This window comes from Carassius carassius, chromosome 25 (genome assembly GCF_963082965.1).
Source record: "Carassius carassius chromosome 25, fCarCar2.1, whole genome shotgun sequence".
Lineage (NCBI taxonomy): Eukaryota > Metazoa > Chordata > Actinopteri > Cypriniformes > Cyprinidae > Carassius > Carassius carassius.
In genome coordinates, this window is record NC_081779.1 from 8,981,038 (window position 1) to 9,000,634 (window position 19,597).

At 35.3% G+C, this 19,597-nt stretch overlaps 3 protein-coding genes across 5 annotated transcripts; 1 reads left to right on the top strand and 2 right to left on the bottom strand.

The window, feature by feature from the left end:
* Positions 1 to 2,309: 2,309 nt before the first annotated feature.
* Positions 2,310 to 8,048, top strand: LOC132104110 (SH2 domain-containing protein 2A-like). Its single transcript, XM_059509339.1, has 9 exons — positions 2,310 to 2,402; positions 3,342 to 3,544; positions 5,051 to 5,226; positions 5,373 to 5,462; positions 5,644 to 5,821; positions 5,926 to 6,201; positions 6,822 to 7,152; positions 7,354 to 7,493; positions 7,588 to 8,048. Exons 1-9 carry the CDS (start codon positions 2,375 to 2,377, stop codon positions 7,747 to 7,749), a joined length of 1,584 nt encoding a protein of 527 aa, XP_059365322.1. The 5' UTR covers positions 2,310 to 2,374; the 3' UTR covers positions 7,750 to 8,048.
* Positions 8,049 to 8,288: 240 nt separating this feature from the next.
* On the bottom strand, positions 8,289 to 14,259 carry ssr2 (signal sequence receptor, beta). Of its 2 annotated transcripts, none has more exons than XM_059509340.1 (6): positions 14,113 to 14,259; positions 13,367 to 13,524; positions 13,122 to 13,220; positions 9,103 to 9,211; positions 8,859 to 8,936; positions 8,289 to 8,769 (listed from the first exon to the last, which is right to left on the bottom strand). In XM_059509340.1, the coding sequence occupies exons 2-6, from the start codon at positions 13,522 to 13,524 to the stop codon at positions 8,659 to 8,661; spliced, it is 555 nt and encodes a 184-aa protein (XP_059365323.1). In that variant the 5' UTR covers positions 14,113 to 14,259; the 3' UTR covers positions 8,289 to 8,658. The 2 variants fall into 2 exon arrangements, with proteins under 2 accessions (XP_059365323.1, XP_059365324.1); XM_059509341.1 differs by lacking the exon at positions 14,113 to 14,259 and adding an exon at positions 14,048 to 14,068.
* A 1,687-nt stretch (positions 14,260 to 15,946) lies between these two features.
* On the bottom strand, positions 15,947 to 19,372 carry LOC132104661 (interferon-inducible GTPase 5-like). Of its 2 annotated transcripts, none has more exons than XM_059510227.1 (4): positions 19,276 to 19,372; positions 18,872 to 18,952; positions 16,933 to 17,500; positions 15,947 to 16,717 (listed from the first exon to the last, which is right to left on the bottom strand). In XM_059510227.1, the coding sequence occupies exons 3-4, from the start codon at positions 17,498 to 17,500 to the stop codon at positions 16,089 to 16,091; spliced, it is 1,197 nt and encodes a 398-aa protein (XP_059366210.1). In that variant the 5' UTR covers positions 18,872 to 18,952; positions 19,276 to 19,372; the 3' UTR covers positions 15,947 to 16,088. The 2 variants fall into 2 exon arrangements, with proteins under 2 accessions (XP_059366210.1, XP_059366209.1); XM_059510226.1 differs by having other exon boundaries at positions 18,872 to 18,955; positions 19,276 to 19,347.
* Positions 19,373 to 19,597: the final 225 nt, after the last annotated feature.

Genomic DNA, 19,597 nt, shown 5'->3' on the forward strand with positions numbered 1-19,597 from the left:
GTGTATATATAAACGGAAAACAAAAACAACGAAAAAAAAACAGCTGGCTGATCTCTTTTACATCTGTTAACTAATAGCTCATGCAGCCGTTCGCGCGGTTGTGATTTTTTTAAAAAGTGGAACGTAGGCCTATTTTTACGTTTGCACGTGACTGTTTTGAACCCGTGTTTAGACCCATGTTTCCCCTGTGTCCGACCCGACCTGCACCCGTATCTGACACAGTTGGATATTTTTCACCCGTTTCAGCCAAATTTGCGGGTCACTCGTCGCCCGTGCAGGACTCTAGATCGTGTAGCCTAGTGAACCGAACTGAGAGACCATTTTGAAGGCTCAGGAAACTTTTGCAGGTGTTTTGAGTTGATCAGCCGATTGACATGTCACCATTTGTTGAAAAAGTGAATTGGTGGGTTTTTGTTAAATGTGAGCCAAAATCATCTCAATTAAAAGAACCAAAGAATACTTCAGTCTGTGTGCACTGAATTTATTTAATAAACAAGTTTCACAATTTGAGTTGAATTACTGAAATAAATAAACTTTTCCACGACATTCTAATTTATTGAGATGCACCAGTATTTGTAGTAACAGCCTACATCAGGTAGTTTTAAACAGTAAGTGTTAAAACTGCTTGCCGTGGCACACCTTATGAAAAACGGCTGGTTGTATCGGTAACTCTCTGCAGCGCCATAAACCTCTGGAATTCACGGTTGAGAGATTGAGGCTGAAATGATGCATTACTGCAGCAGAAAAAAAATGACTCGTTTGTGCATTTAAGCAGGAGAAACAAGTCGGAAAATTTTCGGAGAATTAGTTAAGGTGACTAATAATAGTGCAGGCAAGAATTAGAGTGGACTCAGTTTAGATCTAATGGCTGGACAGCTGTTCTTATTTAACCAACACATTTTTGAAACAGACGTTCTGAATCAGATTAAAACGAAGTGGAAAGCAAAGAGAGAACAATATGTATGACAATGCTAAATAAAAGTCCAAAGAATGACAGGTAATTTTCATTCCTGTCTCGTGCCGAGTTTCATTCTGAATGTTAAGGTATGTGCGCCATCTAGTGGAGGTGCCCTGTAACTGTTCTAATATAAATTATTTTGGAAACAGAATAAATAAATAAAAAAATAAAAGTAAAACCTTTTTTAAAAAAAAAGGGGGGGGGGGGGGCAAACCTTTGTTAAATGAGAATTAATTTGAGAATTTTATTTTTGACTAAATATATGAGTATCATAATATGTAATTTTAATAATAACCTCATAATAACATTATAATAATGTGGTCCTAAATAAAATAGCCAACAGAAAAAAAAGCGAGGAAGAAAGAAAAAAGAAGAAATCTCATTGTGTATCCCAATACATTATTAAGAAATGTTAAAGTAAAGCTTGCGGGTATTGGGTACAGTGTACTTTGATTACCATTTGTCATCTCTTTCTATTTTCCTCACCTCTCTTGTTCATTGTGGTCGTTCTTTCTCTTCCTGTGGTGAGCAAGTCATGTGACGCATCTGCCTCTTCTCTCTCTCTCTCTCTCTCACACACAACACACCCTCGCTCTTTCTCTCACCCTAACAACACTCTCACTGTGCTTAAGAATAAACACACATAAAAAGCACATGAACATAGAGACAGGTTGCATAGATACAAATGTAGATGTTTAAAATTTGTGTTGAAGAGGGAAAACATTCTACAGAAAGTTTTAAACATGAGTTTTGTTTTATAGACAAACATGAAAAAACATTTAAACAAATCTACAGAAACTCAATAAAACAGCAGTAACATGATATCATGAGTACCTCCACTTTTACATATCATTTTTTGCAAGCTATGTTAATGCATTTCCTTTCAAAGCTTTTTTTTTTTTAAATCATTTGGTAATTGTGTTGTAGTTCAAATTATTGAAAAATTCATAAATTGTGGCACACTGTAAAAAATGATTTTTCAAAGTTGTAAATAAAAGGTTATTGTAATATGTTTAAAGGAAAATACCATTTCAGGTTTTCTACTTCAAATGCTCACATGTAATTCAAAGTGTTAAGTGTTTTCTGTTTCTATGTAATTGTTTGTGTAATTTACTAGAAATTTCTGATGCAATTTGGTTTCAATACTAATTATTTTTTGTCCAGTGCACTGCAGGTTTTGAAAATCAATGCAAGTTGTTAGGTTGTTTATTTTATCAGTTGAATATTTCACAAGAAGTTTAAAAATGAAACAGTTCACTATCAGATCTTTGCCTGTGACCTTTTCCGCTCTCTTTCTCTTTCTCTCTCTCTCTCTCTCTCTCTTTCTCTCTCAGTCACACATGCATTAAACAGGATGAGGCAGAAACACTCAAGAACAGACAGAAAGAGCTAACATTTTACATCCTGCACTTGAGCATGGACTTTGACAACCAAAACATTAAAGGTCAGCCATATCTCAACACCTTTTTGAACTTACATAATAATTCTTTCTAAGGTAGAAATCAACTGTGTTTTATTACAAAAAATAAACAAACAACAACCTGATGGTTTTGAGATAAGTTGCGTTTACGGTACTTGCTTCTTCTGACGGTACACTGACGACTGTAAATCTTTCTTTTAAAATCTTAAAATCTCCATATTTATTAGAATGTCACATAATGCTGTTATTTTGACACGGTTATACTTATTTAATTTATCCTTTTGTGAAAGTAAATATACTTTTTATGTTTTATTTACTGTCAGAATGAAGCTATGTGGTGCTCAAGCTGTACTTATTTTGTTTTAATGTGTTAATATAATATAGCATTAATATAGAATTGAGAGTTAGTTTAAAAAAACAGAAATATCCTAGCGTATATTTGCGTAATATAAAATTACAATACATGGTCTACATGATAATCTACTCCTTACAATTCTCAGACACATGCAATGATTCTGACTGCATGGCTATAACATAATCACTCAAAACAGCATTAGTGTTACAAAGAGCCTTTAATATTTGTAACATTATAATTTAGTTGATTGTTTGGTATCTAGAATGTTCTTTGTTGCTAAGGTGCTTGTGGAGAACTTGACATTTCCGTTCAGGGTTATTTTGAGCCTGACTTTGTGTGATTCTAACTGTATCTCAACTTTCAAAGTCTCGCACACTGATATTGTATCTGATATTTAGATACTCTACATCTACAAGTTAATATTAAACATCTGAATGTATTTAAAGATAAATACATTCAATTAAAGGTCGAAGGCACTAATAGGGAATCATTTTAACAAATTAAATTGAAATAAAATCAGATCCATCTTTCATTTACTATTGTTAAGTTTTTCAATACTGTCTGCTTTCATGATCAAATTTAGGAGGATTCATTTTATTTCTGTACAGATGCTGAATCTCAGCAGAGAGAAGAGCGACTGAGCACTCTTCCTGTCCATTACCCGAGACCAAAGCCCCGTCCATCTGTAGCTCCAGAGGATCATCCCACGACCAAGAAACCTCCCATAAAACCCAGACGGAGCATAAAGTGTCGTCCCACAGCACAACAAGGGATAGAGCAATTAAACCAGGGACATCAGAAGGAAAATGAGGTGACTATGTCAAATTATTGACGTGTAACCAACCAACTTTAATAGTCTGCAGAGCTCTGTTCCAAAAAATAACTCTTCTAATAATCCTTCAAAATATTGAATTCAAATAATGGTTAATTAAACTACCTTAAGCTTGTAAGATACTATGATTATTCACATACGCAGTACATATATATAATTTATTATTATACAATTTAATCAGTTTAAAAAAAACTTTGGTAACACTTTTCTATGAAGCCCATATTTATAATACATAATATCTTGCCATTTTTCTGATGCTACTTTACTTAAAACAGTCAAAGACCACTTATAAGTAGTAATTATAATAATAATAATAATAATATATATATTTTTAACTCAAACAGCCATAAGATCAGAAAGATCAGATGAATGTGTAATATGACACATTTGCTTTTAACAATTTTTTATTGTAATATCAGTTTGATTATTTTGATGGTACCCTTAAGACAGCTGTTAAGTACCTCTGCAACTGCATATCAACTAAGGGTCATCAGAGTATTAGTATGTCTGCTACTGTAAATATATGTTTTTTAATATATGTCAGCTTATACTATCATACTAGATTCTGCCATCCTTGAGCATTCTTGAGCATACTCTAATGAGAGTTATTTGGGATGTAGTTACAAATTTGCTTATAGTCGATTGATTAAGGGGATATAAAACCATATAAAACATTGAATTTTTTCCACTTGGAGTATTAAGCTCACATGAATAAATAAACATGAGCTCCACAGGAAACACTCAAATAACACTCAACATCTAACCACTCACAAGCTGTAGTAAGATAACTGTGCAGATCTTTAAATAAACAATGTCAAGATACGATACAGTCCATTATACTGTAAATGAAGTAGATATAATATGGTGTCATAAATAATCATACGCTTAAACTTATAACCATATATACGTAAGTATTATGATGTATCGTAATTGTTGTTATGATTATTCATGAGTTGATGTAACATATTATAAAGTTTTTTATAATGCATTATGCATTCATTATAATGCCTTAAGAATACCTTCATAAAAAATTACAAATACGGGCTTCATAGAAAGTGTTACAAAAACTTCTAATGTCCTCAAAGTAAAAATGCGCATACGCTACAATTTCCACAAAACAAAAATCACTTCTATCAGCGGTTCACCTGTTCTACATTCTCTCTAAAGAGCCTTTTGAAGTAAAGAAATAGCAGGTTGGTCAGTTCGACCAAAAACAAAGTAAAAACTGACAAAGCTTTTAATTTTCAGGCCAAATTTATCAAATACAATATTTTTAAGTATTCTGAAATAACCCACGAGAAAGTATCTTGTGGGGGCTTTTGAAGTCATTTTCAAAATCACCGCAAGCTGATTTTCATTCTTCAAATGATTTTAAAATAGTACTTTTATTTTTATTTGTAAGTCTATTTCCATGTTTATGTGTATTATGAGATTTTGTAGTTTATAATTACACAGTACATCACACTTGGATTCTCTATGTTTAAGACGACAGTGAAGCGAATAGATCCTGCTCTGGTTTTGGGGCCCGTGAGGCCCCTGGAGGCTCTGACTCCATCTCTACGCGCTCACACTCTGCTGTGGTTTGAAAGAACGCAGCTGCCTCGAATGCACAGGCCCGGACAGCCTCTCCCCTGCTGGCTCCACGGTTTTGCTACACGCAGGTTACAGCCACATCTAAATATTCTTCCAAAAACATAAAAGAAAACCACGTGCACAAGCAAAGTTGCACAAATGCAGATGTGAAACAGTGTCAAACACATATATTCGGTTTCCATTTTAACACAACCTGTCTTTCTCACTCTCTCAGGGAAGCGGAACAGCTGCTGCAGGATAAGCCGCAAGGCAGTTTCCTGTTGAGGCTCAGCGAGTCAAAGATTGGCTTTGTGCTTTCTTACAGGTACTTTCATTTTAAAATACTTGCAAAATACTAGTATATCTTATAGAAGTGAGATATTTTGTTATCTAATGCAATGTCATTTAGGTTATGCAGTGTGTTCAGCTACATTTTGGTGTCATTGTACATATCTTCAAAATCCGTAATCTCACTTACTAAATAACAAATTCATTAAAAATCTCAGAGGAGAAGACCGGTGTCGTCATTTCATAATTGAAGAGGCAGAGTGTGGATCAGCTGGTAGTGTGTATCTAATTGCTGGAGAACACAGCCGTCATAGAAGCCTGGATGACCTAATCAGCTACTACACCCATAATCCTGTGGGGCCCTTTAATGAGATGTTGACTGTGCCTTGCATGCAGGTACACAAACATTTTTTTCCCCTAGCAAATCTTTATAGTTTTTAATACAGAAAGGGGGATATTATATCTCACTTCATATCCTGTCATTTTTTCTTGCTATCTAGCCTGATGGGAGTATTTCTGAAATTAATTGGTGGAGGGTGAAGGACGGGGAAGAAGAGAGAAATGGAAAAGCAATAATAGATCAAGAGGAGCAGACACAACTGCCCATGGCTATAGGTCCAGCTGTTCTGAGCTCATTACCCACAAACCCCTCCAAACAGACCACTTCTGCTACAGAAGAGCCTGTGCAGTATGCAGCTGTGAGAAAGCCATTAAAAAAGACTCCCTCACAGCCAGAATTCAAGTCTGGAACTGAAACAGCGCCTCCTGGGTTAGAAGTAAGAAAATTACAGACAATGAAAGCATAAAGCAAAATCTATTTTTTTTTCTCTCTCTCACATTTCTTGTATTAAACTTTGAGGGATAATGAGACTGATTCAAAATCCCATAGCCTTATTTCAAAGTCATACCTGTGTACAATAATATCATCTTTGTCCTTTGTTGAACACAAAATGATTCGTTTGAATAGATCAATTTAGTGAATCAAAAACAACTCAGCTAATGCGAATCCCGAAGCAATTGATTCTTTTAATTTATACTTCTAAAGGGAAGTTATCTAATGCCAAAAACAGCTCAAATTTACTGGATAACAACATTTTCTTGCCTTGTGCCATCAAATCAGACTACACAAAGCTTATGCTTAAGAAAATTAACCATGGTTTTACTACAACCCAAAAAACATGGTTACAATAGTAGTTCAACCAGGGTAACCACAAGTTAACTATGGTTTTGCTACACTAACCATAGTTTAACCATGGTGTTTGTAGTAAAACTGTGGTTATACAAATGGTAAAAAAATGTTTTCGTAAGGATAAAGTTAGTTAAGACTTTTTTAAGTATTTGATGTCATATTATAAACAGGACATACTTCATTAATACTATTTTTCCCTTCCTCTAGAATGGCAGATCTGAGGTTGCTGAAAGACCCTTAAATCTTAATCTAACAGGGGAACAAGCTTCTCCTGTGGATGTTCCATATGCTAGAGTTAACAAACCCCCCAGAGCAGTATCAGAAAATCCCCCCAATTTCAGTGCCCACCCTGACCTCCAGGGAGCGACAGCGGCTGTTACCACTCCATCCATCCCAAACTTTGACACAACAGCAGACCCAAAATACTGGAAAATGGAGCCCTTGCACACTTATGAAGAAACTCCACACACACGCAGTCATCCAGAAGAGATTGACTGCTATGCCGTGGGCCGGTGGAGGCAGGCAGCTGTGGATGAAGGTGAGAAACGAGGAAAACAAGCATCAAACTTGCTCAGGACTTAATAGCTTTTAACGTTTCCTGTCTGGAGTTCAAATATAATAATAATTTAAATTGGTTTCAAAAGAACCATGCACTAAATAGGGTCACTGAAATAGTATATAGTAAATATATATACATGCTTATTTGGTACATTATTTGCTTTTTTGACCTTTTCTTCAGTGAACCATCATCTATATTCAGAGGTGAATATCAAGGGTGCCCAAGAAGGCTATGCTGTACCAAGACCTGGGCCTAGTCTTCCTCTTCGACCACCCCCAAGATCTGTTCATGCTCCTTTACGACCAGAGCTTACTGGGCAGGTAAATATCCATGAGATTTTATGAGTGATATTCTGTGTAGTACAAAGTGCTCAGTCTGTTATAAAAATGCTACATTTTATGATTTTTCCCTCAGAGTTTTGGTGTGTCCCCAATGATGACTCAACCTCAACACTCAGGTTTTCATCATTCAGAGCAGCCAAATCTGATTGATTCCTCCAGCTCAATTTATGAGCAAATTCCAGAAAGACCAACCAAAAAAAGAGCATGTCTTCCCCCACCAAACCCCAAACGCTGACCTTATGATTGTATTCACCTCTGTACCTCTTTCCTTTATAAATACTCTGTATGAGAAGTTTAAAAAAACAGCATAGTAATAAATATTAGGATGATACATATATGTACTATAACATAGCTTATAACCTGTATATACATTTATAAGGCTTGTTAATAGTGACCTCCCCGTGGAGGTTATAAGCATGTTTATTAGTTTATCATTTAAATGTAATTAATGTTATTTTTCATACAATCACTCTTTCAAAGTTGTAATTGCACTGCAAAAATGTCATAATTAAATAATCACTTTAATCAAATATATTTATTCATCTTAAAAGGCATTGATTTTGTTTGTTTCAGTGAACTGATAGCTCCAAATGAGGTTGGATAGACCATAATATAACTAGCTTTTTCATTGCATTACTTAGTTGATAGAAAGATGATATTACCATAAGGACCAAGAATGCACTAATCACTACATGAGAAGAAAAGCACAGAAGAAAGCAGACACACAGATGAAAGCACATTTCAGTGAGTGACCAGACACACAATGAGAGGATCTCTATAAATCCCGCTTTTATTTCCACAAACACGCTCGACATTGATCATGAAGGACTGTACAGCTCTGTTTAGCATTTGACAATTAAAAAAAAAAAAAAAAAGATGGTGCACATGAAGTCACCCTGAAAATACCACTTTAAATGTCAAAAAGTAGTTAGTGATCCTACTGCTTGATGCTTATTCCTCACAAGTTCTGATGAAGACCAACCTCACTTAAAAGATTAATTCACTGACCATTTACCCCAATATGGGTAATTCATTTATTCAAAAACAAAATTCTCAACTTCCGCCAACCATAATGCACATCCATTCCAGCCTCCTTCCATTCCCACAATGATCCCCGATTTGTTTTTATCCTGTATTAGAGAACTCAGTTCTTTTTGCTCTTCTGTGAGTCGTACTTCCTCTTGCTGGAGTACCACAAGAGCAGAGGAATGCCAATGGAGGGAAGGGTCATGACACCAAAAGCTGCCCAGTCCAGCTTTTAGAAGGAAAAACAGATTAGATGTCAATATAACTGCACATACATTAAAGATAATTTTACACCCTTTTCCATATTAAAGCACTTACATAATGTGGAGAAAAGCGTCTGTCAAACTCTCTTTGGGCCAGGATGCCTCCCTGACCTGGAGCACTTGTGTAACCAACCTATCAGATGCAAAGAATGAGAAAAGTCTTAGCTAACAGCCAATAACTACATTTACATATACTGTAATAACAAAACATTGTTCAAACTTAAAGCTAAACTATGTACCAAAAAAAAAAAAACTTATACTGACTATGTACATGAAAGGTATCATAGGACTCCACTTACCACAACCTGTCCACCCTCCTGGGCCAGATAACTAACGGAGGCAGAGGTGAAGTTGAAGTATCCAGCTTTCAGAGGCCGCAGAACCACTGTGTGAGAAACATTACTAGCACTGAAGAGAAGAAGAGTTAAGAACAATCTACTGAAGAACAAAGTAAATAAAGCAACTTGACTGTCTGATACAGTTCTAATGATGTCAAGTGCTATCAATAAAGAAAAAAGTGATCGATTTAAGTTTAAACAGGATTATACAGTTTAAACAAGGATGAGAGTCCACATCGGACTTAGAATGCTCCTAAACAATGTAAGGACACACACATACACATACAGGCCCGTAGCCAGCTATGAGATCACAGAGATCCGGACCTCGGTAAATTTTTCATGTTCGAAAATAAAATTTGTGCAAGAGCGTGGACGCAGCCTCCGTGTTGCCAGATCCAGCAATTTTTTTACTTGTTTTTCCTCTTAATTTGACACTTTAGAAAGTCAGTAAAGTAGGATGTTGCGGTTTAGGGTCCGTGATAATTTTATCTTATCTAATTTCAAAAATATCTTAAATAATTTTGGCTTATGTTATTTATAGGTTTTTGTTTATTTTAATAAAAATATCTGCCAACATTGCATCGCTGGCATTAGTCTGCCAATTATCAATAAAAGGCAGCGGTACACCAAGTGCAAATAGTTATAGATTCTATTTATACTATGTTAAAATAGCTGGATTTTCTGCTATTTATACTACTTATTGTGGCAATTATCTGCACCTCAGTATTGTAGTACATTATAAAACAGTATGCAACAATAACTTGTGTTAATTTTATTTTGAATTCAAATTATTAAATGGATGCACCTACCCTTACCCTACCCAATACTTTATTCTCAAAATTTTGATTTACTTAATTTTCATTGAAAATAAATGATTTTCTGATGTGATTTGAAATTTGAAAAAGGAGAAAAAAAGTTCACCAAAAGGCGGATTCGAACCCAGGTCTATCACGTCAAAATATGTAAGTCACACTTCTTACCTTCTGTGCCACTAGAGCTTATGTTTATTTATGGACAGGGTATACTTATTTTTATGATTAACAAATGAACATCCCTCCAAAAAAATGCAGATCTCTGTCTTTAAATCTAAAATAAGGGGGTTATTATAGAAACCCCCTGGACCTCAATAATTTTCAAAGCCTGGCTATGGTCATGTATATGCGTGTATGTGTGTAATATATATATATATACAGTGGCGCCCCCAGAAAATGTTAACAGGGGTGGCCAAATGAGGCCACAGTAAATTTTGGGGGTGGCACATTAAAATAAAGAAAAAAAAATTAAGGGTTTGCAATATAGATAAAAAGTTATATCTCTGAGTTCTAGGATTTTATCGATAACGATAATTACACTATTTTGCTGAGCGTTATTCTGCTGATATCTTATTTTTAATTGTGCTGACACCTGAATTTTTTTTTTTTTACCTTTACACCAATGTTTCTAAAAGTGTGCACCATATTTTAGGTCAAATACTTGCATTTGGGCTGTTACCAAGCAAATGCAATCAGTATCAACAAAATTGATCTTTGCAATGTAGATAAAACAGAAGCTGCATCTGAAGTGCCATTTAGATGTTTTTACACACTAGCCTCTTTCACACAGTAATAACAGTAAATTGCCGTAAAATTACCGGAACGACTTTACCAGTAAATTAAAAAATGCGCTGTTCACACAGTCAACAACATTCCGTCTTTTTTCCAGAAAAGCACCATTCACACATCCATTCCAAAATACCGGTAAATTCTGTGACGTCATTAACCTCTAAACAGCTGCGCTTGTATTTTTAAACATGGAGGGTAATACATGGTCAGTATTTCTGTTGATGGTTTCATTTTTTGTTTCAAACTTTAGTATTCATGCAACTGCTTTTGTTACAGAGACATCGTAATAGACGACTGGTTTGAATAATTATACTCACCATTAATGAAACACCTGATGCTGTAGGGAGCTGACCAATTTAGTGAAAATTTGTCTTGAAAGGATTAATAGCCCAATGAAGTTGCGATTGTAAATTGCAGTCTGTAAGACCCGCGACATCGCAGAAAAGGTGCGTTCACAAATGTAAACTTGTGATCCAAATTTGCTGATCCAAATTAATATCAAATAGTCTATCAGCGCAGATAAACAGTTCTGCATTCATTTGAGTTAAAAATATGTTGCAAAGTACCGGAAAAAAAGTAGGCTAATTACCATGAATGTGACAGAGGGAAATAGAATATATATTATGTTTATTATATATTATTATATATTATGAAAGCATGTTTATTTTCTTTATTTTATATTTCTTTATTTTATATTATTATCTCGCTGGCACCTATATGTCCCAAAAAAGCGTGCTTTATCTTGCACTTTCCGCACAAAATATTCGAGATAGTGTACATTTATATGGGTTTAACGTTAAAACATCGTTACATGCTTGAACTGTTTTATATCTTTAGATTTTATTTTAGACAATTCGTGATGATTTGAGAAGGCTAAACTGATCAAACATAGGCTATAATCAACTCTCCCTCTCTGTGCTGGCCGCTTGTTACTTTAAAAACAAAACTTATAGGCCTGTTTAACGATCAAAAACTGCTCCAAACATACAAAACTGAACTATTTTAATAGCTGAAACAGTATAAGCGGTTTTGGGAGAATAGGGAAAAAAGACGGGCTGAACATCCTCAAGTGAGTTGCGGGGCAAACTGAAAGTTGATGCCGAATGTCCAGCACTCTTCTTCACTGCTCCGACTTCTCGTTTGTACCCTATGTGTTTTTCCCTAGGTACAAACTAAAATAAGTTGTAAAACTTAAAAGTTTTTTTTTAATTATTATTGTGTTCGGCATGGTGGGCCGCATGTGATTTCATGACGTGCCGCGGGTTGAGATCCACTGGTTAGAACTACAGGATTTATGGAGTAGCAGGATCCCCAAATAGATTGACAAAATTCATAATAGGAACAAGAAATACTTCCACTACTACTTCGTTTGTGATGGTCGTTTAATTTTTAGATATTAAGAAGCAATTTTTTCAGTTTATTGATGATCTGACTTTGTCCTGTGAATGCATTGCTCTCAGAGACAGTTAACAGTTATTTTATCATACGTCACTGCATCACTAACAGTTCCTCTCAATTGACGACAAATTTCTTCATCCGCCCGGCTAAGGAGAAGCGGTTTAATTTCACTGTCGCTTCAGTTGGATGACATTTATTTAATTTTCTTAAACGGTGCGTGAATGCGTCACATTGTTATGATTGGCCCGGAGTAAACGTCTTACGTCATCGCGTTCTGAACTCGTACTTACTCATACCGGTATTTTTCCTTCTGTGTTCACACAGAGCAGAATTCCGGCAATTTACTGGTAATGTTACAACTTCTCATACCGGTAAATTGCCTGAACGAATTTACCGGTATTTTTTAAAAGATCCTGTTCACACATGATCTCTTTACGGCAATTTACCGGTAATTTTCCGGAAAAGTCTGTATGTGTGAAAGGGCTTACTGTTTAATGCATCTCCGTGGAACATGGAATACTTTAACCTGCAGTTACAAATGAATAAAATATGTTTTGATATTTTAAAGATAAAACATTGAAAACTGATGTTTGAAATTATTTAAAAAATGAAAAGGTTCCATTAAATGTGAAATTAAAACCGCCAATAGGTGACAGCGAGTCACTGTTAATAAGTGAGTCATTGCGATTGAACCGAATCATTTAAACGGTTGATTCATTCAGGAACTAAACACTTTAATGTTGCTCAGAGACGCAAAACTGTGGCTGCAGCAGGTGCTGCACTTTTTTTCACTTTTTAAACTATTGTGAATTTACATTCTGCATTTAAATTAATAGGACCCACTGTAAATAATCCTAGGGGTGGCCAGAGTTTGCCACCCCTGGCCACCCCTTGGGGGCGCTCCTGTATATATATATATATATATATATATATATATATATATATATATACATACAACTATTGCTTAATGAATGAGGATACGGAGCAATACGATCCCATTTCACATTGAGCATTCCAGAGACAATGCCGAAATCTTCAGGGGGGAACGAGTCATCAGACAGCTCAACCTCAAGAGCAGCACTGGAAAGAAGCAAAAAAAGGAGAAAAAATATTAAACAATAATAAACTAGATTAGAAAGATACTTAAATTGTATGACGTTTAAACAAAACACAAAGCCCTTTATCAGTCCTTAAACTTATTTGGTTCAATTCGGAGAGAACAATACCTGGTGCCCACATTGTAGATGTTGTACTGCAGGGTAAGGTCTCGTCCCTCTACAGCATATCGGTTAAGCAGGGACTTGGAGGCCAACAGACGAGCCCCTTCTTCTCCTGCCACCAGACCCACCACAGCAACCAGAGCAAATATACAGAGCAGCCTCATCTGTGGGGGTCAAATTAGGATTTTAACGAATATAATGAACATCTCAATTTGTTAGGAATAATTAAACCACAACAAAAAACGTTATCACCAGTGCTGGAAAACACACGCGTATGATGCGGTGGATTACACATGTGAAGAAGTGAAGCCACTAGATTATATAAAAGGCAATAAAAGGCTCGTGTTGACCAGTTTAACAGTTGTATAATTCACGTGTATTGACCTTCAATATAACACATTTTAAAATACAATTTAACGACTTTTGATACACTTCAAACGGGTAATTTTGTTTGCTTACGTGTATAACACAAAAACAAAATTTCAGTATAATTATTGTACGGAGCATAATTAACTGTATTTAATGCAGTATACTAAAACATATGTGTTGGAAGACTAATATCAATTACTCTAGTATATGACGTTATCTATAATGTAAATGCTACACACTATGATACATTTCCATTTTACATTCGTTTTAGAGTATTAAACAAGTCGACAGTTAACCTATACACAATCACATAAAAACCTCCAGTTTTAATGAGTCATTCTCACCATACTTTCTATAAAATATATACTGAGCAGGCACGTTACCTTCGTCCGTCAGCTTGAACCTCAAAATTACGAAGCCAGTTGAACACACATGAGCAGATGATTTTACGCTAGCATGACGTGTCCACTGTATGTACGGAAACACTCTGAACACTACAGCGCCACCTCCTGCTTCGGATGACAACTTGTTTTAAAATACAGCGTAGAAGGCAGCGAATACTAATCCTTAAATCCCAATGAATTGAAACTGAGAAAATACAGTGAAAAGTCTGTATATAGAAAAATAAATATAATCTCATAAAAACATTTGTTTTCAAAATAACTACAATTGTTAATGTCAAAGAACTTGTTAATGTATTGAGTCATGTGAACACTATTTAAAAATGATATACAAAACAACATTTATATATATTTTTTTATAAAAGTACATACAAAAGTAGCAATATACAAAAATGGTCTGAGAAGTACCAAAACTAAGATACTCAATATAAAGTGTTCTCAAACTGTCAAGCCAGATCTCGATTAAGGAATCCAAACATAGATCAACACAACTAAACACCAAACTTAATTACTAATGTTCAAATGTTTTTGCAAATATTATTTGTCAGTTTCGTATAAAGTAGTATGTCTTACACAGCTAGTCTTCAGTTTTCAAAGAAGCCATTGGCTTTTTGGCCAAAACCTGACTAATGCAGTCCATTTTTAACTTATTAACACTTGCAGTCGATCACAGTTTGTGGGGTTCTGCCTGTCCAGTCAACTTTTGAGGACTGGCCACAGGTTCTCTATGGGATTAAAATCCAGGGATTTCAATATAATGATCTCTAAACCAATTTTTATAGCTCTTGCTTTCTTGTGACGTGGTGCTCCATCATTCTAGAAAATGCACAGATCATCACCATATTGTTCCTGGATCGTTAGGAGAACGTGTCTTGCAAGATATTTTCATACCATTCTTTATTCATGGTGGTGTTTTTGGGGGGTAACCCAAAATCACACTTTCAGTGTAAAAAATGCTGGGTTCATCCTGTTGGGTCATGTTATTGGGTTATTTTTAACATTTTAAATATATTAATACCCATGTGCTGGGTATTTTTCTGCACTCTTAAAAATGTCGAGTTATTTTTTTAACCCATAGTTTTTCCCATAGCGACGCGTCATTCAGGCACAATAGCGCTGCATGACATATGCATCACTTTTATTTCAATTTTCCTTTTTTATTCAAAATATCCACAAACAAAAACATAAGTGCTGTTATTTTGCCCATAACCCAAATGTTTAACCTGATTTTGCAGCATTAAGTATTGTAGCTAATCACAGGCCGTTGAAAATAATGACCAATCTGAAGTTTATATCTCCCAATTGTGAGTCTATATGTTATATTTGGTTAGTATTGGCCTAATGGTTAGAGAGTTGTAGGTGAGGGGAGGGAATGCATAGTGCTCCTTTTTTTCGTCTTCATTAAACGGTGGAAACAGGCTTTCATAACAACCATACTTAAATGGACTGAAACTGAGATGATAGTGAAAACCAAAGCTATGGATGGGACAAAATATGTGTATAGCAAAATAGATCTGTGCATAAATGCAAACTAGATCTGCCACTTATTCTATGTAGTGTGTAATGTTACTTTTTAATTGGAAGATTGCACTTTCTGTATGATTCAATATTAGTAATTAATTAACAGTCTAACAGGCCACATGAAAAAGAAAATTTTAATTGTATCACTTTTTGTACCAAGTTCTACTATGTAAAAAATAATGAGAACTTTTCAATTCAATTATCATTTAATTCTGCTTATTTGGTATTGAATTATTATTTATTATCTAGTATTGCTTTTCTTAGAACACTAATTTAAAACAAAAATCAATATAACATAAATATTTATCACAATTATAGGTTAAAATTCTGTGTATAAAATTCGTCAGGACCATTTTTTTTCTTCCCAAAGGAATTAACTTTTAAGTATAGTTTTATAAACCTTTTGACCACTTTACATAGCTGGCAGTGGTACAGTATTACACTTCAGTCTCCAGCAAACTGATGAGCACATTCCTGGAATCTTCTGCTACCTCATTCAGAGCACTCTTCAGCATTGTTGACACAGCCCAATAGGACATTGCTCCTGCCGCCACAGTGCCTAAAAGGGGTATAAACCTAACAACAGACTCAACAGCATCTTCTGTTATCAGAAAGGATATGTCTCTTAGTATGGTTGTGATTGAACCTGTGCATATTTCTTTATACCAAGCTGACTTAATCAGACCCTCCACAGTCTCTATTCTCTTCCCATATCTTTCACAGAGCTTCTCCAAAGACTCCTTATCAAGGCCAAAGGTGGTGCAGTACTTCTCTATCTCGTGAACTATGAAGGCTAAATCCACAGCAATTGAAAGACCAGGAACAGGAACAGCAGCCACACAAGCAGACAGGAAGGCAACTTTTCCAATGTTCTGCTCTAGAGCTTTCTTCTTTTTTTCATTAATCTCCAGTGTGATATTCGGCAAAGCCAACATCAGCACAAGTCTCTTATGTTGTGGAAGCTCCTTCTCCATCCTCTCCTGCAGAACATTTAGATCAAACTTTTCAAACTCCCATCCAGAAATCAGGAACACAGCAGGATCATCTATACCAATTTTTCTCAAACCTATAAAAATGAGAGAGTTATTATGTAATCATTAACAAATGATTATTGTATTATTCATATGCGAAAATGCCTATTATCATGAATTCTACAATCATGTATATTAATATCAGTTTTAGATGGCCAAATATATATCCACAATAAAGCATAATGTTAATGACAACTTTAAAAATGTAACGATAATTGTGTTTGTCAAAACATTGGAATAATAAACCAACCGTTTTCACAGTCCTCTCTGATGATATCCAGTGTCTTTTGCAGGTCAAAGTTTTTCTTTCTCTTTTCGGCCTCAATGCTCAAGTCAATCTTGCAACGAACAAAATAAAATCTTTTCTTCATTCTCGTGATCTCTGTGGCCAGCTGAGTGTGGCATTCTCTGAACCGATCTGAAGCGATGATGATGAAAAAATCATAGCGTTCAAACTGAACCAGTTTAAGGTACTCATCAGCTTTAAAGTTTGGTGTTCCGATGCCAGGAAGATCCCACACTTTCACATTTTTGTATTTTGGGTGAAGGTAAACCTCAGGCAGCATAGTGGTTTCTACTGGGCCGGTTTTAGCAGAGCCCTCGTCTTCATCTCCTAAGCCCCTGAATGCATTGACAAATGTGGACTTTCCAGAACCAGACTCTCCCGTCACACCAATGTTAAGTTCTACAAGATCCTGCTGTTTGAGGTATTCTTTGATCATGCTTATCGCTGATGGGAGATCCTGAGAAGATATGGTCTCTTTAATATCCTCTAAGTCCTCCTGGGTTATTATGCAATAATCTTCAAATGTAGCCATCTAAAAAAGAAACATGTCAGCTGTGTTATAAAGCGTATTGTAAAGTTATAAATATAGGTCTTATAAATGCAAAAAGGAGGTAAGAAACACCTGAAATTAAAAGTAAATTTGTATTAGGCCCTATAGTTTGTAGTCATTGTGAAATCATAACCTTTGACAATCCTGCGGCACATTCAAGCTCAACGTTTTGCTATGGTTTCCGGGTTGAACGACATGTTTCCTGGAAATGGTGTGCAACAAGGTTTGAGATCCGTTTTCTATTGTTTGGTAAGTGTGTCAAAAAGGTCTGTCAAATCAGCAGCAACATGTATATAAACCAAGTGGTATTAAAGAGACAGCTTGCACAATGGCTCCACGTAAAGTCATATTAGAAGTTTCTATACACCTAGATGCTGTAAATAAGCTACACACAAATCTTACTAAGGCTGTTGTATACACACACATGCACAAACTGCTACAGTGGGAATCTGTAAGTAAATTCAATTAACATAAAAATAAATTCACAAGAGCAAGTATATTGTTTGCACATGTTTATTTACAAGGTAAAATAACTGAAATAATAAGAGCACAATCTGGAACGTTTTTAAGTCTGTCTAAATATTATTTAGTAATTGAAATGTCTTGTGGTCCATATCCTTTCCTTAGGAAGGTGTGCTAGACACGGATTAATGTAACATAAAAATACTATAAATATTTATATATTTTGCTATTGTATTGTGGAGTGACACTTTAATAACATTTTCTATGCTCCTTTGATTATATAATGGTAAATATTACAATATTATATTACAACAACAGTGATCAGCAATAATGATAAGCCTAATTCTCACAATACAAATAATAAAATCATATACATCAAAACACAGTCTCGGGGGTAAGATGTGGATTATCCTTCACCTTAAATGTTTGTTTTTTCATCCTGAAATGCGAAAAGCCACAATAATTAGGAGCCACAGTTTCCACAAATACCTTTACTCGATTGGGATGTTCTCTTTTATTCTGGCAGTGACTGTAACATCGAGAGTACTTTGCAGTATTAAACATATATTTATTCCCATTTCATCCGAAAATTCTTCAAAAAGAACACAAAGAATGGCCTCATCTGCCATAGTTGCATCTCTTACGTCACAGAACAGGATGTTCAATGCACCACCGTTTCCGTTTAAAAAACGTCTTACAAAAACAACGTTTTGTTGTGGCTGAACGCAGCCCATATCTGGCCAATTTATCTAGCTATCTAATGCCCCGCTGTGCCAGATATCAACCTATTTTAAAATAAATGTTTGCTATTGCGATCCATGAATTAACACATTATGATAAAAAAGAAATCTTACCACTGATCCATAATAGAGAATATACAGTGAATCTTACCTTTCTTCGATCCTCGAGCTTTCCGAGCACGAGACCCAGGAAGAATTAATAACTAAGAGGAGAAGCCCGGTATTTCCTTCACTGTTGTACGATTAGAAATTTGAAGCACATAACTGAATTATAAAGAGAAACTTGATTCGTCAATGTTAGATTTATCTGTTGAAAAAGAAGAAAAAAATTACAAATGGATCAGTAGGTAGTTAAAGAGATTTTCTAAATACATTTACAGTCGATAATCGTATTCGGTCGGCTCACACATAAGGTTTTATTTATATCCATATTGTTGATGTTATGAAATATTGTTCTATAGAAGTCGATGGCTTCCAGAAAATCAGATTATTGCAGTGCTACCAGAAGAGTACAAATGCATCGCAATGGAGACAAGCAGCCTGAATGTTTCTTACCAAATTCTTCTGAGCAATCCACAAAGCAAGAATACCCTAAAGCATACGATCTGAAATTATAATGCTGAACCGAAAAGCAGAGCGAGCTCCACCCGAGAAATGCTTTCACTTTCGCTGCCACAGTGACGAGAGGTAACTGCTAACCCTGGAATAGCTGAATTTTAGCATGGTTTATTCTGCATGCAGATAATATTTTAAGTTTTTAAAGCAAAATAAAGGCGTTTATAAGACATGTTTATTATTTCTTTATACTTAAGACATGTAGAACATCGCGTTTATGCATCAGTGTATGTAACGTGTGCTGTTTATGCGAAACATTTAG

Excerpts from the sequence above, each read along its gene's own strand:
- ssr2 (XM_059509340.1), bottom strand. The coding sequence starts at position 13,524 with ATGAGGCTGCTCTGTATATTTGCTCTGGTTGCTGTGGTGGGTCTGGTG. Across the intron at positions 13,221-13,366 it reads ATCTACAATGTGGGCACCAG|TGCTGCTCTTGAGGTTGAGC; the intron begins GTATTGTTCTCT and ends GCTTCTTTCCAG. Across the intron at positions 8,770-8,858 it reads GACGCTTTTCTCCACATTAT|CTGGACTGGGCAGCTTTTGG; the intron begins GTAAGTGCTTTA and ends TCCTTCTAAAAG.
- LOC132104110 (XM_059509339.1), top strand. The coding sequence starts at position 2,375 with ATGGACTTTGACAACCAAAACATTAAAG. Across the intron at positions 2,403-3,341 it reads TGACAACCAAAACATTAAAG|ATGCTGAATCTCAGCAGAGA; the intron begins GTCAGCCATATC and ends ATTTCTGTACAG. Across the intron at positions 3,545-5,050 it reads GACATCAGAAGGAAAATGAG|ACGACAGTGAAGCGAATAGA; the intron begins GTGACTATGTCA and ends TCTATGTTTAAG.
- LOC132104661 (XM_059510227.1), bottom strand. The coding sequence starts at position 17,500 with ATGGCTACATTTGAAGATTATTGCATAATAACCCAGGAGGACTTAGAG. Across the intron at positions 16,718-16,932 it reads CAGAGAGGACTGTGAAAACG|GTTTGAGAAAAATTGGTATA; the intron begins GTTGGTTTATTA and ends TCATTTTTATAG.